At 43.9% G+C, this 14,830-nt stretch overlaps 1 protein-coding gene across 5 annotated transcripts in view; it reads left to right on the top strand.

The window, feature by feature from the left end:
* ATP11A (ATPase phospholipid transporting 11A) overlaps positions 1-14,830 on the top strand; it is a 239,391-nt gene that overhangs the window by 221,747 nt on the left and 2,814 nt on the right. The window contains exons 28-30 of one of the 5 annotated variants that reach the window (XM_034758141.1): positions 1,945-2,110; positions 3,830-3,918; positions 6,951-7,035. In XM_034758141.1, the coding sequence (XP_034614032.1) occupies positions 1,945-2,110; positions 3,830-3,907 (244 nt within the window). In that variant the 3' untranslated portion in view covers positions 3,908-3,918; positions 6,951-7,035. Of the gene's footprint in view, positions 1-1,944; positions 2,111-3,829; positions 3,919-6,920; positions 7,056-14,830 lie in introns of those variants that run through there. The other 4 variants (XM_034758139.1, XM_034758140.1, XM_034758142.1 and 1 more) reach the window with 4 other exon arrangements.

Here is a 14,830-nt window from a genome sequence, read left to right as displayed (position 1 = left end):
GCTAAACCTACCCCCTTCCCATTAGCATTCACTATGTTAGGCATTCCTTCAGACTTCTCGGTGAAGACTGAAACAAAGAAGTCATTAAGCATCTCTGCCATTTCCAAGTTTCCTGTTACTGTTTCTCCCTCTTCACTGAGCAGTGGGCCTACCCTGTCATTGGTCTTCCTCTTGCTTCTAGCTTGCAAGTCATGGGAGATTAGGCCTCAGCTGGAGTACTATGTCCGATTTTGGTCACCAACGTATAGAAAGGATGTAGAGAAACTGGAAAGGATCCAGGGGCGAGCGACAAAGATGATCAAAGGGATGAAATGCAAGCCATGTGAACAACGGCTGAAGGGACTGGGAATATTCTGTTTGGAAAAGAGGAGATTGAGGGAGGAACATGATAGCAATCTTCAAATACTGGAAAGGCTGCTATAAAAAAAGACAGGAAAAAGCTGTTCTTTCTTGCCCCAGAGGACAAGACAGGAGGCAATGGGTTCAAACTACAGCATAGCAGATTTTGAGTAAATCTCAGGGGAAACTTTCTAACCGTAAGAACGATAGGACAATGAAACAGGCTGCCTAGGGAGGTAGTGGAAGCTCCTTCACTGGAGGTTTTCAAAAGGAGGCTGGATCGCCATCTGCCTTGGATGTCCCTTTAACCTTTGTTGATAAAAGTGACAATTGTTCCTTAGTCACCATATGATCATGGCCATGCACGAGACAGGAAAACGTGGAGGTACAAAGAATGAGTCTGTGAGGGCCGCAGAGAAAATGAATGTACTGGGGAGCTGGACAAGGAAATATGTAGAGTCCGGGGATGTAGAAGGCATGAGATGGATGTGGGGGGAATGTGGGAGGCAGCAGGCAGACTGAGGAGGAATGCAGGAGAATGTGAGGAGGAGAAGACTATGAGGAGAAAGAGGGAAATATGGGGGGCAAATGAATGTAGGGAATAGATAGGGTACAGGAGCATACAGGGAGAATGAGAATGGGGCTGTTCCTTATCCTTTCAAAGGAGGGAGGGGGATAGAAAGGCAAGTTCCCCAAGCACCAGCAGATAGACGAGGGTAAGTGGAGCTCTCTCTGATAGTGAACAGGGAGGCTACATCCTTGTGAGTGTATTTAAGGTTGAATTTTGACCTTGAGATAACATACAAGTTGCAGAGGGGAGGTGTTCGTCCCCCTAAAGGTGAAAACAATCAAAAGGCATGTGAAAATGTTGTATGTTTTTATATCCTAATTTTTAAGCCAATCACGAGTGGGATATTTTGGGGGCATTAGGGGTCTGACTCATGATTTTTGAACATTTAGAGTTGGCAATATTGAGGATGAGTCTGGAACATTTGGAGGGGGAAGGGAGACCTGTTGAGTATCCCAGACCAGGCTGAAGTCTATTCTGTGGTTAATTTGGGGGCTGGAGTTGCTGATAATCATTCTCCTTCCATGGCCAGAGGAAGAATGATTTAGGCTAAAATATTGTACAAACTACCGTGGTTTTGACACTAAGGGCTTGTCTACACTTACCGTGGGACCCTGTAAATTGACCACAGATCGCTCTCCTGTTGACTTCTGTACTCCACCACATCGAGAAGAGTAAGTGGAGTCGACAGGAGAGCATCTCCCATCGACATCGCATAGTGTGGACCCCGCGGTAAGTAGATCTAAGCTACGTCGACTTGAGTTACGCTATTCACGTAGTGTAGACAAGGCCTAAGCCCAGGCGAAAGGTGGAGGCCGTTCGAACTAAGCTTGTCTGAGTTTTCTGGTTTGTTTGAATGTGAAATACGAAGTGAAACTCCAATAGATGAACTCCCACAAACTGAAAAGTGAACTCTGTGCAAATTGGAAACTGTTTCACATAACTCTGCTACTCCAGTTTTTATATTTAACAATGTTGGGAATTTTTTTCTTGGATGGTCCATTGAGGTTTAATTTCTTTTTTCTTTTTCCCACTAGGCCTTTTCTCAATTATCAGAGGATGTACTATGTTTTCATGCAGATGCTGTCTAGTGGTCCTGCATGGCTGGGTATCATTTTGCTCATAACTGTCAGCCTTCTTCCAGATGTACTCAAAAAGGTTTTATGCAGACAGTTGTGGCCCACAGCAACAGAAAGAACCCAGGTAAAAATATCTTTCTTAGTAGAGTTAGTGATACTTACTATGAATCCTTAAAAGTTAGAGCCCTCTAGCATTTTAGAAGCAATAAATGGAGAGAATAGAATGTTTAGTGATAAGTTTGTGTTAGTCATTTTCTTCAGTGTTGAAATTTCACTGTGAGAGCTTTTTGATCAACTCTTCATAAATTATAAGACTGTTGAGAAATAGTTGATGGTACTAATCCAGGCAGTTCATTACAGTTATATACAATGGAAAACCATGAAAGGCATTTCCTGAGCACAAAATAAAACCAATAGCAAGAAGGCAAGTTTTTTGTAACCAAATCCAAAGTAACTCTTTGCAAAAGCAGTTCCACTCCAATATCAAGAGAAGACTATATGAATGTTTGTTTAATTAATTCAGGATTTGTAAATTTAAAAATTAATATGCATATGACTAAGTAGTTTAATACTGCTAAAATATCACGTTACGTGACCCATGTAGTCTAATCATTTCCTAGGAAACTATATTACTCTTGTTTGCTGTCTCTAGTGAGGCTGTGGCTTTTACAAAAATTCATGCATTTAAACCAGTTGTTCTCAACCTATTTACCATTTTGGGCCACATATGCAGCTCTCTCTGTGTTATGTGGGCTGCATCCACACAATATATATACTACCCATATAACGCAGAGGATATCACATTGGCCGCAGCTGTGTGATAATTGGGCTCCAAGTGGCCTGCGGGCCATGGGTTGAGAACCACTGATTTTAATATTACTAATTCATAATGCTGTTAGCTCTTTTCATCTATAGTTAAACTTATTTTTATTTTTGTTTCTTTCAATACTCTTTCTAGAATTAATATTCACATATGAGATGCATATATTCACAACATACTAAACTACAAACACACTGACATGCACTGTAGTCACATCATTGAAAGACAAGCCTGTTTTCAGATCTCTACTTTCCCCATTCCTTTGATCAGCCAACAGGAAAAACTACTGTATGGTGTCAATGCAAAACTCCCTTACTGATGAATGAGAACGGAGCCAAACTCAGGTTGTTTGGATGGTAGCCCACAGCACTACTGCCGAGGGCCATCAGGCCAGTTCCAACCTTAAAACTCTCATATCTGTAAGGCAACTCTCAATGCCATTATTCTGCATTCCCTGTATGTATAAAACTATAACTGACCCATTTCAATAGGAAAACCAAGCTTGTAGGAATAGCAGAATATTGGAACAAGATTTCTGCACAGATCAGATTGTAGAATTTTTCCATTTGGACCTTTGAAGATAGGATTCTTCGGTATATGACTGCTACTTACAGAAGCTCACTATATCATCAGTTCTCTGATCTCTGTCTAGGCTGTGGGTGCTCGGGCTAAAAACTCTAAAGAGAGAGAATGAGGATGGGTTATAAAACAAAAAATAAAAAGAGGGTTCGGGGAGGATGTATATCTAATGGCATTTCTCAGTGCCATGATGTGTTAATGTTGGAAAATGAACCAGCTGGAAAGCAGAGTGTGGGCTTAACACTGGCGATGTTCATTTTTAATAAGGTCTAATATCACTAGAAAATCTTTAGCTTTTAACCAGATTTATCCCTTGTATTTCTTTCTTCTTTCTCTCTCTCCTTCCTCCTATCTTCCAACCTGCTTTTGCCTAAATAACCACTACCTTGCTTTAAACATACATGATGTGCACGATTACTTCCTACAATCTTCTGGGGAAATCAGACTAAACATCAGTGCCTTTCTGTTGAGCAGTCCACCATCTTTATGCTTTCTCAGACTTCAAGCAGTCTAAGTTTCTAATGGAATAAAAGGTGATTTTTTTTCTGCCTTTCTGCATGCTTGGCCATTTCATTCAAAAGACAGTAGAAAGCTTAATTATCATCAAAACCTGTTTACTGTTATCATTGTCTCCACTTCTGACTCACATATAAACTACTATTCAGAATAGCTTTTTCCTCCTTGTGTTTATCCTAAAGTGTTTACATATCATTAGTGGTTATCTGAGTCATCTTTGTCACAGTCATTCAAATTTTATGCAGTAATATTTCTGCTTCAGGAATCAAAGATCTGTGACTGTTTCCCTCCTTTTTGAAGCACTGATGTATCTGTAGATGAATGTACATAGTGCTTGCATTGTAACTGACTAAGTTGACTGTTCACCACACAAAGAAGTGATAAAGCCCTTAAGCAAGATGATATTGGTTTTACCATTATTTCTAACTTAATAGAGAAATTATGGTATTAAGCCATTTAATGGCTCTTTTGTAATGTGTCTACTCCACTACCGTGGGGAAAAATGCTGCAACTCTGATCTTTTGTTCTGCAGCCATTATTTCCAGCAAACATGTTTCATTTTTTAAAGGAAATTTTCCTTGTATTCTACTTCACGAAATTCTATGCTGCTTTCTAGAAAGAAAAAGAAAATCTATAAGATCAGAAATAACTGTTGAATTCAAAATATTTAAATTAACAAAAATGTAGGAAATAGACTAGTGAAAGATGCCCTTTTGTAGACCAATTTAAGGTGAAATCATGTCCCCATTAAAGTCAATAGCAAAGCTCTCATTGACTTCAATGGGGCCAATCTCTATTGCAGATTTCATATTCATATTTTCTGACTGACCAACATAATAAATAGAATTTTTTTTTAAAGTGTTGTCATTTAAAAATGAGTTGTTGCATAAGTCGCAGGGAAGACAAATGAAATTAATTTTGAAGTTCAAATTTTTGGCTAAAATTCTCTTCTAAATATGCTAGAATTGGTTTGAACTAGCAGCTTGAGCAGCAACGATTTTTAGTTTTTGCGTCCCTTAAAATGATAAAGCCTTCTTTATAATATAGTTTAGAGGGCTTCTACAACAGCTGAAAATATACTGAACCAATTCTGGCTCTAAAGAGCTTTGTATTTCTAACCTAGAGATTATTTGTGTGGGTGAACAGCTATTTACCATCCATTACCATTAAAAAACATCATTTAAAGTCTGTCACCATTTGAAGTTCCATACCAGAGGGGTGGTGTTTATGCTAGCTACCTTCCTTTGTTGGGATAAAACAATCAATGCTTCTGCAAAAGCTTTGGAGGAATCTATTGCTATGAGTAACTTTAGATCAAAACCAGCATGCACCTCTCAGACAAGTAGGCTCAATAATTACTGTGAGACTATTTGCCTGTGTGAGGCAAGCTGAATTTGGCCCTTTAATTTGAAATTACACGTGTATGTTGTTTTCTCTGTTATCTATCATACACTGTGGTCCTATGTTATACCCAAACTGCATTAATTTATTACATTTCCACTACCATTATTCTTTCTTCCCTCTAACTAACAGCAGAAACATCTAATATCTGGCAACATTCATTTGAAAAATGCAAAAGCACATCAAATGATCTTCTTCCCACTTTTTTATTGGCTCTGTAATTTTACATTTTTAACCCATTAAAAAAACAACAACACCTTTTCCCTTCCATTTGGTTGCTGACAGATATTTTCTCTTTAGTATTTTGCTTCAGTCCCAATCTCAGGTCATACACCTTGTTAAGAAATCTTTGCCTTTTGTGGTTTCTAGAGGAGCCAAAAATGGTACTTTGCTTTAGAAAGGAATAATGGGGACTCTACATACTTCCACTTTCCTATGAGTATAGCCTGTTGAACTAGAGTGCTTTTATTACGTCAGTGACCAATAAACTATTATCTTTGTCAAGTCGTTGGCTTCTTCTCTTTTGAAAGAAAAGAGGACAGGATTCTGCTTTTGAAGAACTTGAATCCCATGACAACTACTGACCCTTTCCCTGTGTTGGAATGAGTAGTCTGCAAGGTGATCTCCTGTAGTACCAACCCTCATCAGTTTCAAGTGCAACTGCCTATTTCTTCAGTACAGAATCATTCTGCAAATAAGTAAAGGGGATCATTTGTTCTTTAATTTTGGTGGCTGAGCACTTTGAGCTGACATCTCATAAATAAGGCTACGATTTTGTCACAGAGGTCGTGAAAGTCACAGAATTCATGACTTCCAGGGTCCTCCATGACTTCAGCCTGCGGCGGCCGGGAACTACAGGATTTGTCTGAGCTCTGAGCCGCTGCAGGTGGTGGGGGTATCCTACAGCTCCTGAGCGGTGGGAGCCCCTAGGAGCTCCTGGCCACCAGAGCCACGGGTGGTGGGGGAACCTGCGCAGCTCCAACCAGAGCCCCTGCAGCTGTCCAGCCGCCACAGATGGTGTGGGGACTCTGCAGCTCCTCATTTTGTCACCAATGTTTTTGGTCAAAGTCATGGACAGATCATTGGCTTCCGTGAATTTTTCTTTATTGCCCGTGACCTGTCTGTGACTTTTTCTAAAAATATCCATGACAAAATCTTAGCCTTACTCATAAATAAACATTCTACCAGCATAGCTAATAGCCTTGTTCCAGGACAGTTTTGACATTCTTATAGGCACTGTGCTCTCAAGTCATTTGATCATGTCATAAGGAAATCTCTTGTTAATACAAAGAACTTTTTCTGCTGTAGTTAATAGTCAAAAGAGTGTGGCAGAACATATACACATTACTAGTTAGTTATGGTACACTGTATATATCTCTGAGAGAGTGATTAGTATTCTATCAATGGAGTTCAAAATGGGATTAAAGCCATTCTGAGTGGGCAGTATAGCTCAAGGAATTAACCCCAGGATTAGGAATCTACATTTTGATTTAAACCTAACTTTAAAAAAAAAACTATATTGGAAAATTTTATTGCGTTATATGACCTTGATACAACAATTAGATTTTTATTCTTTACATCTTGAGAAATTCACTCATTTCCCTCATGTATTCAGCAGTAGTCTCAGTGTTTTTCCTCATCCTTGCAGAAGAGTATGAAACATAAAACAACTCTAAATGCACTGGCGAACAGCGATGGGCCACTTCTTGAAGGAACTCTTTCAGCTTCCGAGGCATAATTAGATCAATGCTAGGTAACAGTATTGCACATGTTGCCAGTTTGGATTCATTTCTATTGGTGTGCTGTGCTATTTACAACTAAAACTATTTCCTCCAGAGTTTTTGTTGTGCCTTACCAGTTTTGATATATAATATCATGACCATTTTCTTAGAGATCCAAGTTTTTGTATGATGTATGTCAAATCACAGGTAAGGTGTTTTTGTCTCAGACACATAATAGTAAAAGGCCCTGATCCTGCAAAGCAATCTGCCTGCATGGATCCATACACCCACAGGGGGTTCCATTGAAGAGGATTGGGTTTAAGAGATTAAGTATTGTATGACAATTGCTTTCATATTTATAAACTACTTGTTCTCATGCTATATCTTGGGTGCTGAATACATAGTATACAGAGAAATAATACTTATCCATTAGCAGTTTATTCGTCATAGCCCAGGTACTTCTCAGACACATGTATAGACCAAATGCAGACAAAACAAGATATTAGACATACAGAGTCTTAAAATGCTGTAGGTATTACTGAAAACTCAAACATGGAGCTCCATTTATTATGTCTCTTGTGTGATATATATTCTTGGATGAAAAACTGCATTAGAATGGCATTAAGATTGAAAGTACATAGTAGTAATTTTATGGTAAAAAAAAAAAATCACACAGGAATTTTGTAATTATCTCCAAAACAGGCATTAAAAACCCAGAAAATTTGGAGTTTAACATGTTTCGATTTCTTTTAAGGTTAAGGTATAGAAAAGCATAGTTAAAGCATAGGAAGAACCTTAATTCTGCCCTGTGGTGTCACTATGCAATAACGATATAGTTACAATTAATGCATTATTCTAGTGTCTGGAGTCCCTGATTAGATTAAACTGCTTTTCAGGTTTTTTCTCTCCCGGTGTCACTACAGAAGTCACCATGGGGAACCTGTGAGGGGGGGTCAGGAAGGGTGAGTGGAAATATAGAGGGTGCAGGACTGTTCATTGGCCTTCAAGGATAGTTGTGGGACAGAGTGTTATGTATGAGAAGGATCTTGTTTTGAGGAGACCAGGGGTATGTCTACACTACAAAATTAGGTCGAATTTATAGAAGTCGGTTGTTAGAAATCATTTTTATAAGGTCAGTTGTGTGTGTCCCCACACAAAATGTTCTAAGTGCATTAAGTCAGCGGACTGCGTCCACAGTACCGAGGCTAGCGTCGACTTCCGGAGCGTTGCACTGTGGTAGCTATCCCACAGTTCCCGCAGTCTCTGCCGCCCATTGGAATTCTGGGTTGAGATCCCAGTGCCTGATGGGGCAAAAACAGTGTCGCAGGTGATTCTGGATACATGTCGTCAGGCCCCACCCTCCCTCCCTCCCTGCCGTGAAAGCAACGGCAGACAATCGTTTCGCACCTTTTTTCAGGCCAGACGCCATAGGACCGGGATCATGGAGCCCGCTCAGATCACCGCGGCAATTATGAGCACTTTAAACAGTACGTGCATTATCCTGGAGCATATGCAGGACCAGAACCTGCCAAGGCAAAACCAGGCGAGGAGGCGACGGCAGCGTGGCGACAAGAGTGATGAGGAAATAGACATGGACATAGACCTCTCACAAAGTACGGGCCCCAGCAATGTGCAAATCATAGTGTTAATGAGGCAGGTTCATGCCGTGGAACGCCGATTCTGGGCCAGGGACACAAGCACAGACTGGTGGGACTGCGTAGTGTTGCAGGTGTGGGATGATTCCCAGTGGCTACAAAACTTTTACATGCGTAAGGGCACTTTCGTGGAACTTCGTGAGTTGCTTTCCCCTGCCCTGAAGTGCCAGAATACCAAGATGAGAGCAGCCCTCACAATTGAGAAGTGAGTGGCAATAGCCCTGTGGAAGCTTGCAACGCCAGACAGCTACCGGTCAGTCGGGAATCAATTTGGAGTGGGTAAATCTACTGTGGGGGCTGTTGTGATCCAAGTAGCCAACACAATCAAAGAGCTGCTGGTATCAAGGGTAGTGACTCTGGGAAACGTGCAGGTCATAGTGGATGGCTTTGCTGCAATGGGATTCCCTAACTGTGGTGGGCGATAGATGGAACCCATATCCCTATCTTCGCACCGGAGCACCAAGCCAGCGAGTACATAAACCGCAAGGGGTACTTTTCAATGCTGCTGCAAGCACTACTGGATCACAAGGGACATTTCACTAACATCAAGGAGTCTGGTGGCACCTTAAAGACTAACAGATTTATTTGGGCATAAGCTTTCGTGGGTAAAAACCTCACTTCTTCAGATGCATAGAGTGAAAGTTACAGATGCAGGCATTATATACTGACACATGGAGAGCAGGAAGTTACTTCGCAAGTGGAGAACCAGTGTTGACAGGGCCAATTCAATCAGGGTGGATGTAGTCCACTTCCAATAATAGATGAGGAGGTGTCAATTCCAGGAAAGGAAAAGCTGCTTCTGTAATGAGCCAGCCACTCCCAGTCCCTATTCAAGCCCAGATTAATGGTGTTGAATTTGCAAATGAATTTTAGTTCTGCTGTTTCTCTTTGAAGTCTGTTTCTGAAGTTTTTTTGTTCAATGATAGTGACTTTTAAATCTGTAATAGAATGACCAGGGAGATTGAAGTGTTCACTTACTGGCTTATGTATGTTCCCATTCCTGATGTCCGATTTGTGTCCATTTATTCTTTTGCGGAGGGACTGTCCGGTTTGGCCAATGTACATGGCAGAGGGGCATTGCTGGCACATGATGGCATATATAACATTAGTGGATGTGCAGGTGAATGAGCCCTTGATGGTGTGGCTGATGTGGTTGGGTCCTCTGATGGTGTCGCCAGAATAGATATGGGGACAGAGTAGGCAACGAGATTTGCTACAGGGATTGGTTCCTGGGGTGGTGTGGTGTGTAGTTGCTGGTGAGTATTTGCTTCAGGTTGGGGGGTTGTCTGTAAGCGAGGACTGGCCTGCCTCCCAAGGTCTGAGAGTGTGAAGGATCATTTTCCAGGATAGGTTGTAGATCGTGGATAATGCGTTGGAGAGGTTTTAGCTGGGGGCTGTATGTGATGGCCAGTGGTGTTCTGTTATTGTCCTTGTTGGGCCTGTCCTGTAGTAGGTGATTTCTGGGTACCCGTCTTGCTCTGTCAATCTGTTTCCTCACTTCCCCAGGTGGGTATTGTAGTTTTACGAATGCTTGATAAAGATCTTGTGGTGTTTGTCTCTGTCTGAGGAGTTGGAGCAAATTCGGTTGTATCTTAGGGCTTGGCTGTAGACAATGGATCGTGTGATGTATCTTGGATGGAAGCTGGAGGCATGCAGGTACATATAGCGGTCAGTAGGTTTCCCGTATAGGGTGGTGTTTATGTGACCATCACTTATTTGCACTGTAGTGTCCAGGAAGTGGATCTCTTGTGTGGACTGGTCCAGGCTGAGGTTGATGGTGGGGTGGAAATTGTTGAAGTCCAGGTGGAATTCTTCAAGGGCCTCCTTTCCGTGGGTCCATATGATGAAGAGGTCATCAATGTAGCGCAAGTAGAGGAGAGGCACTAGGGGACGAGAGCTGAGGAAGCGGCGTTCTAAGTCAGCCATAAAAATGTTGGCATATAGTGGGGCCATGCGGGTACCCATAGCAGTGCCACTGACTTGAAGGTATAAGTTGTCCCCAAATCTGAAGTGGTTGTGGGTGAGGACAAAGTCACAAAGCTCAGCCACCAGGCGTGCTGTGGCCTGATCAGGGATACTGTTCCTGACAGCTTGTAGTTCATCCTCATGTGGAATATTGGTGTAAAGTGCTTCTACATCCATGGTGGCCAGGATGATGTTTTCAGGAAGAACACCAATGCATTGTAGTTTCCTCAGGAAGTCGGTGGTGTCTCGAAGATAGCTGGGAGTGCTGGTAGCATAGGGTCTGAGGAGAATGTCCAAATAGCCAGATAATCCTGCTGGAAGAGTGCCAATGCCTGAGATGATGGGGCGTCCAGGGTTTCCGGGTTTATGGATCTTGGGTAGCAGATAGAATACCCCTGGTTGGGGTTTTGGGGGTGTGTCCATGTAGATTTGTTCCCGTACTGTAGCTGGGAATTTCTTGAGCAGATGGTGTAGTTTCTTTTGGTATTCCTCAGTGGGATCAGAGGATAGTGGCCTGTAGAATGTGGTCTTGGAGAGTTGCCTGGCAGCCTCCTGTTCATAATCCACTAACATCAACGTGGGATGGCCGGGAAAGGTACATGATGCTCGCGTCTTCAGGAACTTTGGTCTGTGTGAATGGCTGCAGGAAGGGACTTTCTTCCCAGACCAGAAAATAACCGTTGGGGGTGTTGAAATGCCTATAGTTATCCTTGGGGACCCAGCCTATCCCTTAATGCCATGGCTCATGAAGCCATACACAGGCAGCCTGGACAGTAGTCAGGACCTGTTCAACTATAGGCTGAGCAAGTGCAGAATGGTGGTACAATGTGCATTTGGACGTTTAAAAGCGCACTGGCGCAGTTTACTGACTTGGATAGACCTCAGCAAAACCAATATTCCCATTGTTATTACTGCTTGCTGCGTGCGCCACAATATCTGTGAGAGTAAGGGGGAGACATTTATGGCAGGGTGGGAGGTTGAGGCAAATTGCCTGGCCGCTGATTATGCGCAGCCAGACACCAGGGCAGTTAGAAGAGCACAGCAGGGCATGGTGCACATCAGAGAAGCTTTGAAAACCAGTTTCATGACTGGCCAGGCTACGGTGTGAAATTTCTGTTTTGTTTCTCCTTGATGACCCCCCCCCCCCCGGTTCACTCTTCTTCCCTGTAAGCTAACCACCCTCCCCTCCCCCCTTCGATCACCGCTTGCAGAGGCAATAAAGTCATTGTTACTTCACATTCATGCATTCTTTATTAATTCATCACACAAATAGGGGGATAACTGCCAAGATAGCCCGGGAGGGGTGGAGGAGGAGGGAAGCGCCGGGTGGGGTGGGGGTGGAGATAAGTACAAGGACACACTGCACTTTAAAACTTTACAACTTATTGAAGGCCAGCCTTCTGTTGCTTGGGCAATCCTCTGGGGTGGAGTGGCTGGGTGGCCGGAGGCCCCTCCACCGCGTTCTTGGGCGTCTGGGTGAGGAGGCAATGGAACTTGGGGAGGAGGGCTGTTGGTTACACAGGGGCTGTAGCGGCGGTCTGTGCTCCTGCTGACTTTTCTGTAGCTCAACCATACGCTGGAGCATATCAGTTTGATGCTCCGGCAGCTGGAGCATCGACTCTTGCCTTCTGTCAGCAAGCTGACGCCGCCTATCCTCTTCAGCCCGCCACTTGCTCTCTTCAACCCGCGATTCAGCCCGCCACCTCTCCTCGCGTTCATATTGTGCTTTCCTGCACTCTGACATTGTCTGCCTCCACGCGCATTCTGCTGTGCTCTGTCAGCGTGGGAGGACACCTGGAGCTCCGAGAACATGTCATCCCAAGTGTGCCTTTTTCGCCTTCTAATCTTCACTAGCCTCTGCGAAGAAGAAACATTTGCAGCTGGTGGAGGAGAAGGGAGAGGTGGTAGTTAAAAAGACACATTTTAGAGAACAATGGGTACACTCTTTCACGTTAAATCTTGCTGTTCACATTACACAGCACATGTGCTTTCATTACAAGGTTGCATTTTTTCTTATACTGAGGGCTTGCCAGTTTGGTGTGAGAGATCACTCATGCAGTGCCAGGCAACAGAATTCAGCTTGCAGGCAGCCATGGTAAGCCACAGTCTTTTGGCTTTTTTAACCTTCATAACCTGTGGGAATGGCTTCAAACAGCAGCGCCCTCATTTCACATACCAAGCGGCCGTTGGGTTGGCCATTTAAAATGGGTTTGCAATTTAAAAGGAGGGGCTGCGGTTTCCGGGTTAACGTGCAGCACAAACCCAACTAACTCCCCTCCCCCCCACCTCACACCCAATTCTCTGGGATGATCACTAACAGCGGGGAACATTTCTGTTCAGCAGAGCAGGAATGGGCACCTTTGAACGTCCCCTTAATAAAATCACCCTATTTCAACCAGGTGACCGTGAATGATATCACTCTCCTGAGGATAACAAAGAGAGATAAGGAATGGATGTTGTCTGCATGCCAGCAAACACCGGGACCATACGCTGCCATGCTTTGTTATGCAATGATTCCAGACTACGTGCTACTGGCCTGGCGTGGTAAAGTGTCCTACCATGGAGGACGGAATAAGGCAGCCCTCCCCAGAAACCTTTTGCAAAGGCTTTGGGAGTACATCAAGGAGAGCTTTCTGGAGATGTCCCTGGAGGATTTCCGCTCCATCTCCATACACATTAACAGACTTTTCCAGTAGCTGTACTGGCCGCGAATGCCAGGGCAAATTAATCATTAAACACGCTTGCTTTTAAACCATGTTTAATATTTACAAAGCTACACTCACCAGAGGTGCCTTGTGTGCCCTCAGGGTCTGGGAGCACACCTTGGGTGGGTTCGGGGGTAACTGGTTCCAGGTCCAGGGTGAAAAACATATCCTGGCTGTTGGGGAAACCAATTTCTCCGCTTCCTTGCTGTGAGCTATCTTCAATGTTTTCATCATCATCTTCCTCATCCCCAAAATCCGCTTCCGTGTTTTGTGATTCTCCATTGACGGAGTCAAAGCACAGGGTTGGGGTAATGGTGGCTGCACCCCCTAGCATGGCATGCAGCTCCACGTAGAAGCGGCATGTTTGCGGCTCTGCCCCGGACCTTACATTTGCCTCTCTGGTTTTGTGGTAGGCTTGCCTTAGCGCCTTAATTTTCACGCGGCACTGCTGTGCGTCCCTGTTATGGCCTCTGTCCTTGATGCCCTTCGAGACTTATTCTAATGTTTTGGCATTTCGTTTACTGCTACAGAATTCAGCTATCACTGATTCGTCTCCCCATATGGTGAGCAGATCCCGTACCTCTCATTCGGTCCATGCTGGAGCTCTTTTGCGATCCTGCGACTCCATCATGGATACCTGTACTGATGAGCTCTGCGTGTTCACCTGGGCTGTCCACCACGCTGGGCAAACAGGAAATTCAAAATTTCGCGGGCCTTTTCCTGTCTACCTGGCCAGTGCATCTGAGTTGAGAGCGCTGTCCAGAGCGGTCACAATGGAACACTCTGGGATAGCTCCCGGAGGCCAATACCATCGAATTTCATCCCCACTACCCAAAATCCAACCCGGAAAGGCCAGTTTCAGCGCTAATCCCCTCGTCAGAGGTGGATTAAAGAAATCAATTTAAAGAGCCCTTTAAATAAAAAAAAAGGGCTTCGTTGTGTGGACAGGTCCAGGCTTAAATCAAGGTAACGCTGCTAAATTCGACCTAAAATCGTAGTGTAGACCAGGCCCAGGGCTATGTATCAAGCAGGGACCTGGAGTGGGGACAGAATTCCTGTGTGCCCAGGGCCAGAGTGTTTTCCCATAGTACTACTGAAAAAGCAGCATAGGGTCATGAGCTCTTCAAGCACAAAGACGTTGAGACTCAGCACCTGGATCTCCAGTATCTCCAGCCTCATTAATACCAGTTGTCTTACCCAAACAAACTCCCACCTGGACAAAGTGCTTCCCACTTTACCTCTTCCCATGGTCATCTCATTTCCTGACACCAGAAAACAACCATGTGGGTAATCAAGGGGAGTGAGGTCAAAGTGACAGTGTGTGAAGAGGGTGATGGGGTGTGAGGGAGCCATGCAGGGAAGTGGGCTGGAGGGGGAGGGGGAAGGCAGCTGTGTTTTTAGATATCTTGTAGCCCTGCAGAACAAAAAACAGACGCTTTATACCATTCTTAGGGGAGTTTCCCAGTTTTGCACTGTGGACAC

The sequence above is a fragment of the Trachemys scripta genome, chromosome 1, assembly GCF_013100865.1.
Source record: "Trachemys scripta elegans isolate TJP31775 chromosome 1, CAS_Tse_1.0, whole genome shotgun sequence".
NCBI classification, from domain to species: Eukaryota; Metazoa; Chordata; order Testudines; family Emydidae; genus Trachemys; species Trachemys scripta.
Note: the sequence above shows the minus strand (reverse complement) of the source record. Positions and strands in the feature narration are given on the sequence as shown.